The sequence below is a fragment of the Aythya marila genome (genome assembly GCF_965140915.1).
Source record: "Aythya marila genome assembly, chromosome: 3".
Taxonomy (NCBI): domain Eukaryota; kingdom Metazoa; phylum Chordata; class Aves; order Anseriformes; family Anatidae; genus Aythya; species Aythya marila.
The window spans coordinates 9,055,689-9,075,994 of NC_139044.1; the positions used below are offsets into that span (position 1 = coordinate 9,055,689).

The 20,306-nt window shown below is 44.8% G+C and overlaps 1 protein-coding gene across 11 annotated transcripts in view; it reads left to right on the plus strand.

Moving 5' to 3' along the window:
* Window positions 1–20,306, plus strand: part of RIN2 (Ras and Rab interactor 2) — a 299,965-nt gene that overhangs the window by 19,453 nt on the left and 260,206 nt on the right. For 9 of the 11 annotated variants that reach the window (XR_014317184.1, XM_082756878.1, XM_082756889.1 and 6 more), the window contains exon 2: window positions 11,583–11,720. The exons of 1 other annotated variant lie outside the window; for it this stretch is intronic. Coding sequence is in view for 9 of the 10 variants with exons in the window: in XM_082756878.1 (XP_082613004.1) it covers window positions 11,583–11,720 (138 nt within the window). In the remaining variant the exon portion in view is untranslated. Of the gene's footprint in view, window positions 1–11,582; window positions 11,721–20,306 lie in introns of those variants that run through there. One more of the 11 variants, XM_082756891.1, reaches the window with a different exon arrangement.

A 20,306-nucleotide genomic window follows, 5' to 3' on the forward strand; every position in this document is an offset into this window, starting at 1 on the left:
CTGTTTGATAACAGTGAGGCTCCTAATTACTGCTTTTTCAACCATGCAAAGCTTTGATTTCTAGGTTCAAGCAGCCACACAGTCTTGGAATTGTATAAAAAATAGCACTGTAACTGATGGTAAATCAATTTTAGGTTATTTTTAATTCATTATTGCTAATTTTTCCCTGCTGCCTACTCTGAATGAAGAAAATCATTATGCGTAACTTAATTGATACAGCAGTCAGGGTTGATCTGGGTGACTTGTGGTGTAACCACCCATAAAGTAACTCCAGTAAAATGTACTATTGCTGTGATTCTTGCCCTTTGTTTGCTTGTGCTCTGAAGTCGTAGGGACCTTAATTCTGGGTTCACCAGGCTTTGTATGGAGCCCACATTTTGGAAAGTAGCCTGGGAAGATTCTGAACAGTGCTTTTGTCTTGCCAGCAGTAGGGAGAGTAAATTGAGTCAAGAAGGTTACTGACACAAGAAGGGATTCGGTGGGAGTTTTAGTGAAATGCAGAAGAAAGGAGTCAGCGAGGAGTCTGACTGCATTTTAGTATTGTCCGGTGTGCCTTGCGGGGAGCAAGTCAAGGAGCATGCCTGGGAGAGAGTATGGGCCAGGGGAGAGAACTGCTCTGAGGTCGTGTTGGCAATGGAGATTTAATGTCTGTCTTCCTTGTGTGTTTTTCCTTCCTAAAATCTTCTTCTCTGTTTATTAGGGAAGAAAAAATGCTGGCCTCTGCAGCAGGGCAATGCAAAAGGTGCTGCTTTATCTACCCCTATCATTCATCCCTACATCAGCCAGAGAAGCAATGGGAGGCAAACAGCACGTGTTGCTGGCTGGCCTTAGGGCCAGTTTTGGAATGTCTCAGGGTAGAAGAAACAGGCACCAGCTCTATCAAGAAAGATGTACCGTGCTGGGGTGCAGCAGAAATCATGCCTGGCAGTCAGCAGCTGCCAAGCAGCGGAGATAATATCACCAGTGTTCAGGCCCTGCATTTGTAAAAGCTGAAATGTTAATGAAATGAAAAGGCTGGCAGAAGAGTTATGATACCCCAGAGAAATGAAACTAATGGAGAATCAGATTAAAAATACGGAGCACTGCTGTATAGATCACCGGGAAACTGTCACCTTGAGTGTCACATGTGGCTTCAGTGGAGGCAGAGAGGAAAGTCCAAAGAAAAATGATGAAAATGATTAGGGGCACAAAAAGATTATCATAAGAAGAAAAAAAGAGTGCTTAGTCTATAGAGGATTTGAATCACAGGAGATGTGAAGGGAAATTTTACAAGTGGTATTTTTTAACTGCTCAGCTATTTCTGTTGTACGTAGATGTAAGGCAAGAAGAAGGGAATGGCTAATTTAATGGTCAAACTGATAGAATAATAAAGACAAATTTCTGCACGAACTGTGCAATGAAAACTCAAGGCAGTCTAGGATAATCTGATATGCTGTGACAATCTTTGACATCAGACAGCAAACAAGAAGTTTCATCTTCAGTTATCATGCTTAAAACTAACATTGTTGAGAGGATGGTGAAGAAGTGCCTACAGAAATCTCCAGGTTTTTCTGAATCTGCACACTGCCCAGAGGATGAGTGCTGCACCCCTCTGACATCCCTCCTAGCTGAGCAAGCTCAGGTCCTCATGGCTTCTGCAGCAGTGACAAGGAGTGCTACTGCTCTAGAGGGAAAAGAAGGAGACTCTTTTATACCCATTTAATTAGCAAATATGAGAGAATGCAGTAAAATTGCAGGTTTGTGTTGTGCAGCATCTAGGTTTCAGTCTGTGCTCCAGATTATGGCAATGCCTTCCTCAGTCTTACTGCATATGCTGTGATTGCCTTTAGTTATTGCGTCCCCATTGTTCATTTTACCTTTGGTTTTCCCATTTGGGAGTAGGGTTTGGTGGTATTTCTCTTTAAGTGAAACAGCAGTGAACAGTAGATTTGATCTCTTGCAGATGCTTGTCCATCATCTAAGCTTTGCTATGTAAAGCACTGAGATAATCGTATATCACAGAATGGTTTAGATTGGAAAAAATGTTAAAGACCACTCAGTTCCACCCCCCTGCCATGGGCAGGGATGCCTCCCACCAGACCAGGCTGCTCAAAGCCCCATCCAGCCTGGCCTTGAACACCTCCAGAGATGGGGTATCCACAGCTCCTCTGGGCAACCTGTATGAGTGCCTCTCCACCCTCTGAGTGAAGAATTTCCTCTTAACATCTAAGCTAAATCTCCCCTTGTTTAGTTTAAAATTGTTTCCCCTTGTCCTATTGCCATCTGCCTGAGCTGCTTGCATTTCCCAGTTAGGTTGGATGTGAAGGCGTGGAAGAGGTTGGTCTGAGGTAAACCACAGGATGAAATACTTTTAAGCTAAAGGATGGGCAAGCTTCACTCTCCAGCAGCCTGATGCTGACCTTGCTGATGGGCAGGCGCTGCAGAGGAGTTCCCCCATGTTTCCAAAGTGTCCCCCCAGCAGGACACCTGTGCCAGGTGGCGTGCTTTGCATGAACCTTCTCCATCTGCCTGTGTCTGCAGAAAACCTTGAAGTTTTCTCTGCCTACAAGATGGGAATAGGGGGAGACTTGAGCAGAGTGCATGTGGAAATCTCATTTTCAGACAATAGGTAACTTTCCTGAGTTAAAATGAAGTTACATTTTTTGCCATTCTTCACACTGCTGTGGAGGTGTCACCTGGCCTTCAGAGCATGCTCAGCCTTATGGCCTGCAGCTGAGCTGCGTTGAGTGTGCCACTTTCCAGCTGCTGCTTGTGGGCTCCACAGCAGCCAGGTGGGCCAGAAGCTGCTTTGGGGGACACATAGGCTCCCACGTGCTCTGCTGGTACCAGTTGCCGAGCCTCTGCCTGGAGTCCACCCAGGCAGGCCTGAGAGTGGAGGCTGTGTGGTGCCGGGGCCAGCACCTGTGGTTTTCCCAGGTAGGTTCTGTTCCTCTGAGGGTGCAAACGCAATGCGTTGCTGATACCATGTGGTGTGTTGGGACTGCGACAGGTCTTTGGGCGCGGAGAGTCAGCCCATCTGGTGTCTGTGAAGGGGTCTTCTTGTTGGAGGAGAGGAGGATTGGTTTGGACAAAGACCCTCGCTGGGGTAGCTGCTGGTAGGGGAAAAGCCAGACTGCTGGTTCCTCGTAGCAGCCCTGACACCGGGATGGATCTCTAACTTCTGCAACAGAGAGCAAGAGGCAGTTGGGATATAACTGCATCTGGGAGTTTTGTGGGTACTCTTTTTTTCTGCTAGTGATTACGTACAGACATGGTGCTGCAGGGGCTAAGAGTTATGACCCTGGTTATGCCCCTTTTTGGCTGTGTTCGGGAGCTTGAGTGTTCTTGCCTTGTCTGACAGCAGAAAGGTCAAGTTTGGGGCAGGGTGCACTGTCTCCCCTGGAACTCTCCAGCCATTCCTAAGGGAGCAATGGGGGCGGAAAAGGCTGGAGAGCAACTTTGCAGAGCAGTGACTGACACTTTGCCTGGCAGGGAGGCATCTGCATGCTGCTCCCTGCTCCGGGGAACCAAAATCGTCTCTCCCATGGAGCAAGTGTCTGTGGGGAAATCTTCTGGTCGCAGGGGGTAGCCCCGTCCCATGCAAGAGGGACAGTCACAGCGCATTCCTGCCCACATTGCCTGGGGGGGCCGCAGCTGCTGCTCTGGGCACGCAGTGATGGCTGTGATGCTGCCGTGGTCTTCCTCAGCAGCTGCCCATGCCTTAACGGAGGATTTCACCATCCAAACTAGTGTATTCTGCAGGCTCCCAAGAGCTCTTCCCGGTATGCTGGCCTATGAGCGGCCACCTCCCTTTGTGCTGTGTGGCCGGCAGTGTGATCTTCCAGGGCAAGCTGCTTCTCCACTCTGCACCTTCCTTATGGCCTGCCATCTGGCTAGGCCTTCCGTGCAGGGTCCTGGCATATTTATCATGTGCCTGTAACCTCTCTGTGGCCTCTCTGCTCTGCTTGCTCTACGCAAGTATTAATAATGATGGTGGCCTGGCCAAAGTGCCTCCCCTGCCCTTTCCACCTAGACTGATACAGAAATACAGCCTTGAAATCAGATAGAGGGAACAGGCTGCCAGGTGTAGTTTTTTCATTTTAGCTTTTTCCCTGAGGATGCTCTATTTATGGTCTTTGCTGCTGATGGTTCTGAAAGGAGAACATCTCCCAGATCAGACTGGAAAGAAAGATAATCAATTTCTGAAACGCTTATGCAATCCTGAGCTTAGATTACCCTGTGAAAATCCGTGGCAGATCTGTCGTGCCGGGGAGATGAGACATGGGGATGTGGGCTGGCCAGGTGCTCACCTGCCGGAGCCAGCAGACAGCTGGATCTTCCAGGTCTTTCCTCCCCCAGAAAACTTGCCCTGTTATATTCACAGTAGGGAAACTTCACGGGGAGGGAGATAATTCAGCTGGTTCCAAAAAAAAAAATATTCAAAAAACTGAAACAGCCACCATCCAAACAATAGATAAAAGGGACAGATGAAAGAGGAGGGAGGGCAAACATATTCCAGAAAAGCTGTGCTGTTTTTGGCTTCAGCCAGCAGGACCTAGCAGTTCGCATAGAAAGTAGTTTATTGTTAGTGAGAGACGAGGATACCTGCCAACGCTGCGAAGCAGCGTGCTTCTAAAAGCATTGTGCTTCTAAAAGGCCACAGCAACGGATCTGTCCCTTCATCAATTTGGCTGGCCAGCCACTGCTCTGTCAGCTCCTCGCTGCCTACTAGTGCCTTTCATTGCCACTGCACTTCTGCACCCCAGCATTGGTGCTGAGCTGCAACACAAATCCTCCGCTGCTATAGATCAGTTTATATGCTGGAGCTCAAGGAGTTATATCCCAGCTGAACATTGTGCCTGAGTGCTTTCTAATCCTCCCATTAACCTAAGGCTGTCTTGTCTGCTGACTCAGCCCCACTCTGAAGGAGAAGTGCTGTGATGCACTCGAGTAGAATTGTGTCTGTACATAAGTGTGGTTCAGGAGAGCTTTTCAAGACCCCGATTCATCCCCTCATCTTCCCCTTAACTCCCTGATTTATCCTCTCACCTTCCTCTTAACTTTTTTTCTTCTCTTTTCCTTCTAGTTATGGGGTAACAGATATTTTTTGTGGATTGGGTGCAATGTGCACTGTTTTGTGGCTGGGTCCATGCAGTGGCCTTCTGATCTGATGATGGCATTGGGGTGAGGAGTGTTTGAAACCAGCAGCCTGGAGAGAAATCTGCTAATAGTTCCCCTCATGTGGTGGCAGGCATTTAGAGCAGGGACTGTATGTATGTCAGTTGCTGGGCCCCTTGTTAGGTATGAACTTGCAATATGTGCTGGTCTCGCACTAGGGCAGTGCCGTGTTTGGGACGGGTGCTGCTTGCATGCAGTGCCCAGTAGAGTAGCATCAGCACCTCCTTCCATCTAGAGCCCCTCAGTGCTACTGGACCAGAAGTAATTAACGGCCCTATTGAGGGGGACAACTGTGCTCGTTTTTATGTCAGTAAAAGGACAATGCTCTCTGTGGGAGTGTTGGTGAAACCTGTATGAAAATGTTCTTTGCTGGGGAGCCATGTGGCTGCAGGCAAACTGGGAACCTTTGCTGCCACAGGGGCCCGCAGCCTATGCTGCATCACTCACCCCTGCTGAGGTCCAGCTGTGCTTTTGGCCTGATGAGGTCCCATGGCTCGATGCTGAGAGCCAAGATGCCTCTGAGATCAGTACCTAATGGAGCAGCACTGGCATGCTGGGCCTCATTATAACATAGTCTTCATTATAACTCTTCGTGCTGAAAAATGCCAATGAGGATGTGCCTGGTTGTGTTTCTGCAGCGCTGGAAGCAGTGAATGGCAGGCAGAGCCATCTGGAACAGCTTAAGGAGCTCCAGAGTTCCCACATGGAGCTTAGGGTCAGACGCTGAGCATTTTTAGAAGCTTTGGGCGACTCAGTCAGTTCTTCTTTCCACTTTATTTCATTTTTATCATCATAAGTAGAGCAGATCAGCAGTCTTGCTGGAGAGCTTGTTCCCATAGGACTGACACCCCAACCTGGCAGCTACAAGGGTTTGCAGCAAGCAAACACTACTGTGCTCGCTGTGTTATTGAAAGAGGAAAGACCAGTGGAAGTTCACCATCTGCGTTGTCTTACATGTATTATGAAAGGCACAGAAACAGGGAACAGTGATCCAGGTGCCACTTGTCCATGGAAATATCTCTGGGAGTAAGCAAGAATAAAGCTCTCTAGAAAGAACCTGGCTTCAGAGGCATTAATTCAAAACTGGTACCAGATCATTGGAGTTATGGAAAATACCTCGTGGCAATGATCAGTGTTCAAAAAAAAAATTCTCTCTGGAATATGCCATGGGACAGAACGTTGGGGGGAAAAAAATCTCTACTGTAGCAAAGTTTTTATAGATGTCCCAGTATTATTTTATTATAAATCCAGCGACTAACGCATTAATAAGAAAAATGTCTAGTATAGATACTGGCCTGAACAAAATGACAATATAGCTAATACAAGATGTTTAATAGTTCTTAACTAGCCTGAGAAATTGAAACAAATGGCTTTGACATGTTTCCCATTAAAAATCATCCAATTATAAATAACTGTGTCTTCAGATAGAAAACTATTGGCTTTCTTTTTCTAACCTTTGTTATTTGTCCTTGAACAATTTTTGTTTACTCCTTGCTGTTTTCACAGTCCTTCTGCAGAAGATAGGATTTTTGTTCTACGTTGTGCTGGCTGTGATTTAGCATATATTTCAATCAATGGATTGGGCTCTTGTTCAACAAAGTAGGGGCTCGGGCCCCACAACTTCTGGCAGCTGATGGGAAGCTTCATGTCAGCATAAGTTTTGCATTAGGGCAGATGAATAAAGGATTGCAAGACGCAGTCAGAAATGAGGAGCCAAAAGCACGTGTTGCAAAAGATTTGCTCTCAAAGACTGTGATTGTTGTGCTGCCTGTTTGAAACTGTCCTGGAGGTGAAATAGGGCAAGGTCCCTCGTTTATGGGCTTTTGGGTTCAGTGGAGTGTGAGTCCTGCCATGGGACAGCTGGCCTGCATAATAAAGCTGGTGTGGTGAGAGGAAAGCTTTTGCTGGTGCAAGTTGCGGTTGTGCCCTCAAGTTTGGCTGCAGACAGATTCTGCTGCTAGTTGCGATTTGTGTGAATGCAGAATGAAGCTGTTATAAGCAGGTACTTCTAAACTAATCCTCCCTCCGCCCCCTAATCTATCTCAGATGGCTATTTCTTTCTTTCTTTTTTTTTTTTTTTTTTGTTTTTTTCTCCTCTCTTTCCTTCTTTTGGAAAAGCTTTCAATTGGAGGCCAAAAGCTGTTTTGTGCTGGGAGGAAGTGGGAGAGGTTTCTGCAGGAACCTCTGGGTCACTGCAGTCCTTGTGGGTTCTCCTTGCACTTTTCCTTCCTGTAGCAATGTGCAGTGAAGCTCTGACCGCTGGGAGAGGAGCCTCAGTGCTTTGAAAACAGCTAGCATGTGGAACCGAAGCTGCTTAGCTCAGATTACCAGAGCATGTTTATTATTAAGGAAGATGCCTGATGTTGCATTATTGGGTGCACTCATTTTGAGAAATGCAGTCTGCTTCTATCAGTGATGTTTGTATACGTTTAACTCACAGCTTAAGCTCTCATCCATGCTCACAGACTAAACAAATAGCAAAGAACATTCTCTAAAGTTTGTAAAGCATAGCAAGTGGAGAATAGTGTGTTATTTATTAATTTATTTATTTTGTTTAGGACGCAAGGTACTTAAGGCTGCCTGTGCAATGTGTGATTTTCCCCCTTGTGACTTGGGAGCTGCCCTGACCAGGCTTTGATGTGGGCAAGACAGGAAAGTCTCAGGTTAGCCACCTCCATCTCAATGGAATGAGTTAGAAAAGTAGAGAAATGGTTGGGACCCGCAAGGAACCTTTTCTGTTATCCTTAGGCATCCTCTGAGGCATGTCCCCAAGACTTGAGTCTCACTTCCAGTGCTCTGTGGTCTTTATTCAGAGCGTCCTTCAGACTGAACAGAACTGGGAAGGGTCAAGTTTTAGTGGTGGCTTTAAGTCTCCAGCCACAGGGTGTGGACTGCAGCGTCTGTAGAGTTGAGCCTGCCATTTCTGGCTCGCTTCAAAGTGCCCTATATTTTGGACAAACAACTGCATGTTCTTGCCAGTTGGCAGGACAGCCAGGGTTTGCTACAGCCTGAGCATGTTCAGGAGAAAGGCCATGATAGGAACTTGAGTAGCAAAGTCCTTGTGAGAGAGCCCCAGATCTGCTTGGCAGAAGGTGGGTAGAGATCTTCCACATGTTGTTTGTTGTCAGGCTCAAGGTCTCTCCTGCAAGATGGTTGATGTAGGTGCCTGCTTGAATTGGGTGCTTTGGCTTCTTTAAAGAAATATATTTTTTTCCTCATTTGAATTGAGAACTATATAGGAAGCATGGAACCGATACATGAGTATGTCCTTTCAGTTAAACAGGTAGACATGACATGTCCAAGGCTGACCAGCATTGTACTAAGAATGCCATGGAAAACAGCCATCTGTTCTTGTTGACCTTGCTAAAATAGAGCTTTGTTTCATGGTACCTTGCAAAGCTGAAGATGGGAGTAAAGCAAGGAAAGGGTCAGAAGTAATGGGACAAAGTAATTGTATGTTACGTTTGTGGGGTTACTTGTTACATACTGTTTCCAGAAATCATCCCATACCTTGTAAGTCTGGCAGGAGAATGCCGAGTGAAGTGTTCAGCTGCAACCAGTCAATGAGTTTGGGTCATGAAGCTGCCCTAGAACAACTGCAATTTGATACACTGTGCTGTAAATGAGAGCGGGTGGCGTGGCGTGATACGTCTTCAGGTTTATTGCACGCAAATTGGTTTTGGTACCCAGTCAGTCTACCTTTCAGTGTGTTTCTTGCACAGCTGTTATTGCATACACTTGCTTCTCAGTGTCTGCTCTTAAGTTCTTTGTGGCTTCTCTGCAGCAAAGTCCTGATGTTCATCCCCCCTTTATTCATCTTTTGCTGGAGTTGAAGATGTGTTGCTCCAGTCTCCCCGTTTTACTGCTCTGCTACTTGTCTTCCAGGTTCCAGGTTGATTCTTGTTTCACTGGTTGATGGCCTAGGAATAGACTTCTGGGATTGGTTTTTAGTATTCTCAGCAGCAATTGTGTGTAGTGCTGAAAATATGTGTGATGGCATGCAGTGGTTTTGCAATCCAGTCTGGGTCTCACTAGCAAGGAAACTGGCAAGCAAAAACAAGATGGCTGATATTTGGAAAATGTGAAGTCATTAATGCACACATGCTTTGCGTTTGAAGGACTTTACATGTGAGGGCATGGTAGAGAGTAAATTCAGACCCCCTGGTCTAAAATGGCTAACACCAGCTGGGCTGAGGTTTATCCCTTTTTCCATAAAGTACCTCCCTGATGTCTGTAGGTATTACTTGACAATTTGAAGTAGGGAAGGTTTCTGAAGTGGCTCAGAGGCATGCTCTGGCCCCATACCCTGTGATCTCAGTGGCTGAAGTGAGGCTGTGTTGGGTGGGAATAACGGTGCATTTGGGCTTAATAACTGTTCTGAGGGTAGATATGGCCATATTCTCGTAAAGATGCATTTATCAGTTGTTTTCTGCTCTGTGAGCAGAACCTGAAGGAAGCTGTACACTTCATGTTTATGAATGAATGTTTCATAATGCATTGAAAAGCTGCTGGCTGGCCCATGGGGAGCAGGTTCAGGAGCCTTTCCACTGACATGGAAATTGGACATTGCATTGGACACAAGATATTGAAATGGGTCCCTGTTGACCAGTTTGGTCAATATAGCTTTCCAACCTTTATTACAAAACATAATTTTAAACGGTGATTGCTCCTGCACCTCAGTACCCTCTCTCTTGCAGTCTCCTTCTCCTGATGCCTGTCATGGTGCAAGTTGCTGAGCTGTGCCTCTGCAGGCACAAGAAGCCACACACTCTGTGTAGGCAGAGCTTTCCTAGCACCTGTTGAGCACGTTATTAATCACAGAGAAACCTACCTGTCTTCTGTGTCAAAGCCTGCCTCTCTTAGGACTCATTCAGCAGCCAGCTTGATCTCAGTCCTAAGCAGAAGTGGCTGAAGTGTTTTCTCACCATGTGCAAAATTCGGTAGACTTTTGCTGGTACTGTGGTACTGAAGAGCAGTGAGATGTCTACAGAGCTAATGAATTTTGTAGGTGTTTATGGATTTCTTTTTTGCTTTTTTTTTTTTTCCTGGCAACAATGGATGATACTTCAATTTTAAACTGATTTTGCACTTAAAACTCCTTGTGAGATTTTAGACGCACTTTTACTATGAACATTTTCAGTAAGTGAAGTTGTGAAGGAATGGACTTGACTCCTTCTGGTGGTTTTACTCAGGTGAGAAGCCGAGTTTCACCATGGCCACTCTCACTCCCCCTTCTCAAAGGGGAAGGGGGAGAAAATACAGCACAAAAGGCTCCAGGGTTGAGGTAAGGGTAGGGAGATCACTCAACAATTACCGAAATGGGCAAAACAGACTCAGAGTAGGGAGATAGTAAGATTTATTGCCTCTTACTAACAAGCTAGAGAAGTGAGAAACAAAGGAAAGAAACCAAAGATGCTTTCCCCCATCTACCCTCTTCCACCTCCTCCCCACAAGTGGTGCAGGGGAATGGGGGTTGTGGTCAGTCTGTAGCGCTTCGTCTCTGCTGCTCCTTCTCAGTCACTCTCTTTCTCTGCTCCAACATGGGGTCCCTCCCATGGGATGCCGTCCTTCCCGAACTGATGCTGCATGGGCTTCCCACAGGCAGCAGTTCTTCATCAACTGCTCCAGATATGGGTCTGTACCATGGGCTCCATCCATCAGGAGGAAACTGCTCCAACCTGGGTCCCCCACAGGCGGCAGCTCCCCCATGGAGCTTGCTCCTGTGTGGGCTCCTCTCCATGGGCTACAGCTCCAGCCTGGAATCTGCTGTGGTGGGGTTCCTCCACAGGCTGCAGCCTCCGTCAGTGCAGGGCCACCTGCTCTGCTGTGGTCTCCTCCACGGGCTGCAGCGTGGAACCCTGCTCCACTGTGGTACGCTATGGGCTGCGGGGGGACAGCCTTCTACACCGTGGGCCTCACCACAGGTCGCAGGGGACTTCTACTCTGGTGCTTGGAGCACCTCTCCCCCTCCATCTTCACTGACCTTGGCACCTGCAAGGCTGTTTCTCACTCCTCTCTCTCTCCCAGCTGCTGTACCACAGCAATTTGTTCCCTCTCTTAAATATGCTTTCACAGAGGTGCAAACAATATTGCTTATTGGCCTGCCTGTGGCCAGTGACGGGGCCCTTATCTTATATGGAGCAGCTTCTGGATTCTCCTTGCAGAAGCCACCCCTATGGTCCCCTGCTACCAAAACCTTGCCACGTAAACACACTACACTCCTCGTGTTTTTGGGACTAGCTGGGATGTAGAGCTAGCAGCAGCATACCTTTCCAGTGGGGTTTGAAATGCCTCTGTTTTTAATGCAAGGGGCACTGAGTCTGAAACGCAAATGTTCTTGGGTGCTCTAAACATTTAGGAACACAATCACGAGTCACCTTTCCTGTGCAGTCTCATGTATCTGATTTTTTGTTTGTTTGTTTTAGGTTATGATGCTTTGAGCTTTTCTGTGGAAATTGATGACAAATGGAGTGGGAGACAGTTACTGCAAGCAAATGAGGACAACACGACTGAGGTCCCAGAGGATGGGGGGCAGGTCTATGTCAGAAATTGCACTGAACCAGGTAGGAATGAAAGTTGCTTCCAGGCCCTCAGTTTTATGGTTGGCTTTCTTACTTCCAGATGTCTGTACTAGTTTCACCTTTACTGCCAAAAGCTTTTCCTTATTTTCAGGTCTATAAACATCCTTTTTTTTTTTTTTCCTTGTATATGTGCACCATATGGATCTTGTACCCCCCTCTGTGGGTGGGGATAAGAAGAGGGCCTGCTGTTAGCTAGTGTACAAGACAACATTTAACATACGCTGACTGTCAAATCTTGAGACGTGTGCAAAATGCTCTGTGCTGAGATCTGAAGAGGAATACCGTCTGTGTTTATTGCGTAAACATTACATTCAGTTTTTGTGGTGGGATTTACATAATGAATATATGTGTTAGCAGGAGTATTATTTGTGATATTAGTATGTAGTCATATCTTTAGTACTTGTAGTTCCAGCAAGCAGTGGACCCAAAGAAATTTAGTTTGTAGATTAAAGTTTCACAGTTGAAATTCCATGTTGATTAGCTGATGTGAAATAGAGCTTAGATCATAACCTAGCTTTTTCCTCAGAGAAGGACCTTACCGGGGTCCTCCTCATTTCTATGACTCCTGTTTTTATGAAAGTCATAGGAACGCGATGGCATTGAAACTCTACTGCTCTGCTATGCTTGGTTGAAGTTGATTGACTTATTCAGAAGCTTTTTGGGGAGGTGGCCACAAACACGTATTGTCTGTATTCATGTGCTTCATGTGTCCCACTGCCGCAGGGGTCCAAATACAGCTAGAACCACAACTGGTTGGGTCAGTGGGATTATTTAACTGTAGGAGATGAGATGATGTGTTCTTTCAGCTTGCATTTTCTGAGCTGTTTGGACCATTTTTCAATGTATTTTGAGTATTCTTAAAGTCCCCTTCTATTTAGAGGCAATTTTCTTTTCCCTTTATTAAAAGAAGAAATCATTTGAAACCCTGTACAAAAAGAAATCTTTCTGTGGACGTTAGGGAAAAGAACAAGATGGGGTATCTTTTTGATTTACATCCAACTGATTGTGTTGTTTTTATTTTTATGCAAATAGAAGTCATTGTAATGTATCACTAGTAAAAAGGGGAAGCTTCAGTCTTTTTCCTTTTCACAGAGGAGCTTGGAATTTGTTTCCTCAAATTTCAGATAGGGAAGGTGGAAGGGTTTTCAGGGCTTATGTGGGTCATATGCCCCAGGAGAAATTCTAATAAATACAGTTCTTGCTGCATTTCTCTTTGTATAATTTTTTTCTCTCCTGTAAGCCTTATTAACATTTCTGGAGAAATGGATGATCGTATTTTTTTAGACAGCAGAAACTAGTACAAAAATTATTCTTGTTCCATTCTTTACTTATTTGCATATCTCCAGAGTAGTGCAGATTCTTTCTTACAGCCTCATATCAACACATATAATAATCCCCTCCCCAAATACATGTATGTAAGCTTCTGCTGTCTCACCATCCTCAGCTATTTCTACTGTCTTTGCCAAATAAAATGGACTGTATGAAATGTATGGGATTTTATTTGTTGTGTTTCTCCTTTCTTCCCAGAAGATAAAACAATAATTACTTAGTGCATTATATAGTGTTGAGGAGTGAGAAAGTAGAAACGCTGATGTGAGTTACTGTTTTTTCTTTGAATTGTCATGGAATTGCTACAGAATACATTCTCTAATGGCGAACCAGTTAGAATTACTGTAGGAAAGAAAGCAGAAGTAACAAAGTTTGGGGTCCATGTGTTGTTTCAGTTTTCTTTTGGAACATTAGCAAATTAGTAAATCATTAAAGCTATACCGGATGGCATTCAGAAGTGTTCAAGTTGTATTGTGTTAAATGGGGGCAGGATTCTACTGAAGTGTCTGTGAAAGGTATCTGTTGACGGACTTCAAGCCACACACAGAATGTTTCAGTTCTGTTTTTTCAGCTAATGAAGCAAGTGAAAGAAGAGCTGTTAGAAGAAATGCTGTTAATAGCTTAGAAAAATCTTTTTGTTCTGAATATTTGTTGTGCTGTGTATGGTAACATAAAAAAGCAAAGTGTTCTTAGTTGTACTTTGAGAAGAATTTCAAAATTCTCAATTTTCCCTGCAACTCAGAGTGATGCCAGACTTCTGAATCTTGCACAAAATGGGCCACCTGTTATGAGCCCATACAACGTCATCCTGTTTCTCTCTTCCTTATGCAAAGGAGAGAAACAGCCATTCAGTAAATTGAAATGGGACCCAAGGATGGAAATGGGCTGCTGAGGTTGCTCTAGTCAAACACAGCTTTAACTGTCATCCAAGCAGCGTTAACGTGCACTGATACTTGCAGGTTTAGACCTAGAACATGAGACAGCAAGCAGAGATCCTGTCTGCACTGTAAGCTGCCAAATCATAAAGAAATTAAGCATGTGGAGGCAGGAAAGTGGAATTTTACCTTGTCATTGATTTTGGTTTAGTACTAGCAATAAGAAGAGGTAAAATATTTCTGATAAAAATCCTGTTCTTAAACTAACTGCATCACTAGCTGAAAGATTTATTTTCTTATTTTACTCATTGATTATTTGTAGTTGTTTAAATGGAAGAAAAGAGAATAAAGGAGGGTTTTGCTTGTTGGGTACTTCTTGTTAGCTGGTGTTTGTTAACGCTTTTAGCTGTCCCAGTGAGCTTTGTGGTTGGAGCTGGTATTAAAACTTTACTGATTATTTATTAAATTAAAGTTTCTTTTTAAACACTCCTTGCTGATTTGATCTCCTGGGTTCCCAATATTGATATTTGGCCCGTATAACTCCTTCCATGTACACATGGGCTCAGCTGGGGCAGGAGAGCCGCTTATTTCCAGAGCTGATTCCTGGGCGAAAGCCCTTTCCTTTTCCTTTCCTTTCCCTTCACACCCTCACTTCTCCAGATTTTTTTTACATGGGGTAGAAAAGCATTTTTTGGCTAGTTTGCTGGCTTTTGTTTTACAATGAGAAGACCTCATCCGTTTCCAACAGTTTTCATGTGTAAAAGTATAGTTAGATGTTGGAGTGGTTCAAATCGGTGTACAATTTTGATACTAGTACTTGTTAACCAAGGCTGATCAAAGACTTGATTCAATACCCTTTGATGGCAGCGAAGACCTCCTTTCACTGGCTTATATTAGTGGTAGATAAGCCCTGAAGCCCAAGGTCTAGCTCTGAAGTGAAAATAGAGACCTTGTTGCATTAAGGGGTATAAACAATTAACTGTTATGGGTCTGGTCAAATTTCAGCTCTGAACTATCACAGTCATGTATTCTCCAACAATGTAACACTCTAGTTGCATTCAATGAGAACTTTCATGGCTAGGAACAAAACAATTAAGTGCAATTTATTACAGCAACAGGTACACAGGTTCTTTAGATTGCTGGTGATAAATTCACTGTCTGCAAAAGCAAGCTAGCACACATGAAATACACAGGTACTCATCCTGGCTTTTAATGCGTTAAAAGGCACAAAGACTCTAGAGATCTCTAAGTTTCCACGGAGACACCCAGTATAACCAAGTGTTCAAATCTCACCCAAAGGTGTCCCAAAGGGGGTGGAAGAGAGGCTCAGCCCGTCAACTAATCCCTGAAGCCAGGATGGTACCTTCCCTGACATCCCCTCTCTCTTGAGCCAATTTATATTATTTCTATATTTTAGGTGGAGCTTGAGTGACTCTAGTCAAGCACATCTTGGTTATCACAGAATAATTGGTAAATCATTCTTGTTTTTGTTTAAAGGTATAGGCTCCGAGAAATTTAGAGCACATGCTCAGTGAGGAGTGGTCTCACCTTAGAGGCAGGTAGCTTTTGGGATGGAGGTGTGTTTTGGTATTATAATGATATTGTAATGCGCAAAAGTTTACTAGGGTACAGCATTTTGTCAAAAACATGACAGGTCGTTGGCTCAGAGTAACACATGTGCAGCTTATCGGTCTCGGTGTGCACAAGAACGATCGAGTTCCCCTCTCGTCATGGAGCCTATCTGTGATGTCTCCACTCTGCTCTATGCTCCGTACTGCTCCTTTGAGTCAGCACACCAGGTTCCCCCAGTGCAATAGTATCTAAGGTTGGAAGCCTAGGGAAGGCTCAGGTAATGCAGCTACGCCTCAGTTCACTCTGAAAGCCTCCTCAATGCTGTACATTTTCTTTAAAATGTGAATATAAGTTGAATTTTCCTAGTCACATTAGGCAATTACTCAACAGACCTGAATTAGCATAGAAATGAGCATAAAAATTCAACAACTTGTTTTTCTTTGCCTTTTCTTAGGGATTGCCTTTACAGTGCTGCTTAAGGAAATTGAGGCAATTGCTAAAATTGTGGTATTGCTGAGAATAATATGACATGAGATGCATAACCTGGGGTGTCTGTTATTTGTGAATTGTCATAGCTTAATCCTCCTTAGCATCCCCACAAGAGTTTCACTTACATCCATTTGGTCTTCAGGTGCTGCTTCTTCCCTTTGGTGGGGATTTGAAGGAAAAAGCTGTCTAAAAAGACTTTCTTTTTTTCTTTCCCCCACGTATGTTTTCAAAATTTAGGTCTATGAAAACTTACAGCTAGGCAAAAAGGAGGGTTAAAAAAGGCAGTTTTGCATCATTCTGGGTTGTGGGGAGCCAAGGATAAAATGCCTTATTATGAAGCGTATTGTGCTTTATATATTACATTGCTTGGCTACTGTAGTTTGGTAGCAGTAAACACAATGCTAGAGGGAACATCTTTTTTTCTTTCTTTAACTGTGTATATATTTTCAGGCTCACTTAAAACCCTAGCATGGCTTTTGCCAGCTGCTATTTTTATTTTTTCTAATAGTTTATTGAATGGACTATCTACTAGCATTTTATTATGAGAACTGCTTGAAATAGTGGTTTGAGTTTTTTTTTTTTTTTTTTTTTTTCTGACTTTTCACTTGAAACATATGTTGTAGAAATATTAAGGGGCTGAAATGGACATAATCTAGCCTAAAAACTGTATTTTGTAATTTTTGGTCCTCCTTTTGTAATTTTTCACTCTGTGAAGCTGTTGCAATTGGCATGATAGCATGGTCATTTTGAGCAGTCACATTTAAAATGCACCGCTTGTTCTGTGCTAGGTAGCCTCGATTCACAGAACCCCTGGAGTTTTTGGGCCTAGAAATATGGCACTTGGAAATAAATGTCAATTAAGAGACCACTATGTTTCCTTTGAAAAACCTGTTGGAGGTAGCTGATTCGTGATGGCACAGCAGCCTTCCTGCTAGCTCCTGTGCTCAGTCAGTGCATACGGAACGAGTAGGAGGCTGCGTGCAAGGTCTGCTGAGGGCCCGTCTCTGTCAGCAGCTGGTGCTCCGCTATGGGTGGTGTGGGTGGCAGGGCACTCATCCCCCAGCCAAGGATGAGATCCTGCCCTTAAAAGATGACCCCCTATCTCTGCAAGTCTACTACATTTTTTAGCTATTTGTTGCTGTGGGATCTAAGGATCTGCAATCATGCTTGTTAATGTCAATTTCAGCCTTATTGCTGTGAGCCCTGCTGAAAGAAAAAAGTGTTCAACATTTGCTCTGCCATGATTCTTCTGTAGAATTTGATTGTGTTAAGTGCTTATGGAGGCAGAACAGGAAAAAAAAACATATATAGATTTTTTTTTTTTTACTAAAGAGTCTCTACTCTTGTATTCTGCTTTCTTATTTTCTAATCCTGTAGTCATACCTGCTCAGTCCTTCCCTCTTGGCTCCCTGGTGGCTGTTCATGGGAGTATCTGACAGCTGTCATGCAGCAAATGTTCTGGCCTCTCATGCCATCTTGTCCTTGCAGTGTCTGTGTGAAGGTGTATGGAACTACAGATGGAGAACAAAGTGGATAAGGTTTATTCTTAAAAAAATAAATAAATAAAAATGTCACAGAATCACAGAATCACAGAATTTTCTAGGTTGGAAGAGACCTCAAGGTCATCGAGTCCAACCTCCAACCTAACGCTAACAGCCCTCCACTAAACCATATCCCTAAGCTCTACATCTAAACGTCTTTTGAAGACTTCCAGGGATGGTGACTCCACCACTTCCCTGGGCAGCCTGTTCCAGTGCCTCACAACCCTTTCAGTGAAGAAGTTCTTCCTAACATCTAGCCTAAAACTCCCCTGGCTCAACTTAAACCCATTCCCCCTCGTCCTGTCACCAGGCACGTGGGAGAACAGACCAACCCCCACCTCGCTACAGCCTCCCTTGAGGTACCTAAAAAGAGCGATAAGGTCGCCCCTGAACCTCCTCTTCTCCAGGCTGAACAAGCCCAGCTCCCTCAGCCGCTCCTCGTAGGACTTGTTCTCCAGGCCCCTCACCAGCTTCGTCGCCCTTCTCTGCACCCGCTCAAGCACCTCCATGTCCTTCTTGTAGCGAGGGGCCCAAAACTGAACACAGTACTCAAGGTGCGGCCTCACCAGAGCCGAGTACAGGGGGACGATCACCTCCCTAGCCCTGCTGGTCACGCTGTTCCTAATACAAGCCAGGATGCCGTTGGCCCTCCTGGCCACCTGAGCACACTGCTGGCTCATATTCAGCCGACTGTCCACCATCACTCCCAGGTCCTTCTCTGCCTGGCAGCTTTCCAACCATTCCTCTCCCAGCCTGTAGCTCTGCTAAATATTGTTTATTTTGTGATATTCTGTGATATTGTTTAAACACTTGTGATTTGGGATTAGGCTTGGCAAACGTTTTTTAATAAAAAATATGAGGAAAGAGTCAGAAATACTTATGTTACTACAGGCAAAGTATCACTTAACCATGTAGTCCTGTATAAAAGTGTGACTGACCCACTGGAAACCAGAAAAAAAAAAGGCTTCAGGTATTTTAATCTTGAGCTTTGGGTCAGGTCCATGTGCTACCAAATTTGGAGTTCGGCTTGCACTTGAGAAATTCAGAGGAAGTTGCTGTTAGTCAAGACTTAATTTTGAAGTCTTAACAGGAGAGCTGGGCTAAAGCCTTGTTCCTATGGGGTGGGGAGAAGCTCACAGACTGCACTGGGATGGGGTGTGATTTGTCTAGAAACTTGCATTGAAAGCTGCTTGATCCCTTTCAGGAGGATCCTACAACGTCCCTCTGGACAACCAGAAAAATGTGATGGGCTCCCAGAGGCAATCTGCCCTCTGAGAATAGGAGAGAAGTCTCTGAGGGAGTTGAGCAGTATTGCAGCATGGGAAAGTGACCACAGTCTGGTCACTTGCTTATGTTGGTCATTTACTGCATTTGTCCTATTGCAGAGACCTCCTGGAGATGCTGACAGCACGAGAAACGAAGTGGAGGAAGGTCAGATGGGTGTTAGCTGGAGTCCTAACAGGTCTGCAGCACTGCAAAGCTTGTGTAGCACTGACAATGTGGTCAAAGGGATAGGAGAGGACAGATCCCATTATGCAGTGGGAGCACCTGGCAGCCACAGGGCTGAGGCAAAGATTGGTCTGCCTGCCAACCTGCTGGAGAGCTGCAGGGAGCAGGCAGAGCCTGCCAGCTGAGTTCATGGCAAGTCGAGGTCCTGGTGCCACTGCCAGTTAGCTCTTCGCTGGACTGACGTATGTTTCTGCTGACAAGCTGTCATCATGTTCCTCCCCCAGTGTTACCGCTTCCCACGTACTTAGTTGCTGCTCCTGTGCCGAAAAGGCTGAAGATAAAATAACAGTCCTGCTTAAGTGTGCCATTTTGACGTCATTATCAGTAATAACAGGAAATGTGTGATTCCTACAGAAACTATAAGAGCTTGCTAGATTCATTTATACCCCCAGGCACAAAAGCGTTTAATTTAAATAGCCAAATAAGTTTTTATGCAACTATTTCTTTTGTTTCCTTCACTTATTTCAGCAGCAACTTTTCCTTTTATTCATATTTCTCCAGTGAGTCATGAATTATGATAATGTAACTTGCAGTGCTTAGCTATGAAGTGGGTAATTCTTCCATATTGCTTGCTTATGCTTGTTACTGTTTATTTAGAAAGCACTTTTTGGTTTGAACTGCAAACTTTAACCCACAAGTATGTGGTGTGGTGTTCTGTTTGTTTGTTTTTAAGCCAAGACAAGACCTGAACCACCTTGTGTAAATTTGTTTTCTGAATTCATAGAATCATAGAATAGCCTGTGTTGAAAAGGACCTTAAAGATCGTCTAGTTTCAACACCCCTGCTCTGAGCAGGGTTGCCAGTCACTACAGCAGGCTGCCCAGAGCTGCATCCAGCCTGGCCTTGAATGCCTCCAGAGATGGGGCATCCACAACCTCTCTGGGCAACCTGTTCCAGTGCCTCAACACCCTCCGAGTGAAAAACTTTTCTCCTAATTTCTAACCTAAATTTCCCCTGTCTTAGTTTAAAACCATTTCCCCTTGTCCTATCACTATCAACACATATAAACAGGCATTCCCCCTCCTGTTTATACATTCCCTTCAAGTACTGGAAGGCCACAATTAAGTCTCCTTGGAGCCTTCTCTTCTCCAAGCTATCAAGCCCAGTTCCCTCAATCTTTCTTCATAGGAGAGGTGCTCCAGCACTCTGATCATCTTAGTAGCCCTCCTCTGGACCTGTTCCAAGAGCTCCACATCCTTCTTGTGGCGGGGGCCCCAGGCCTGCACGCAGCACTTCAGGTGGGGTCTCACAAG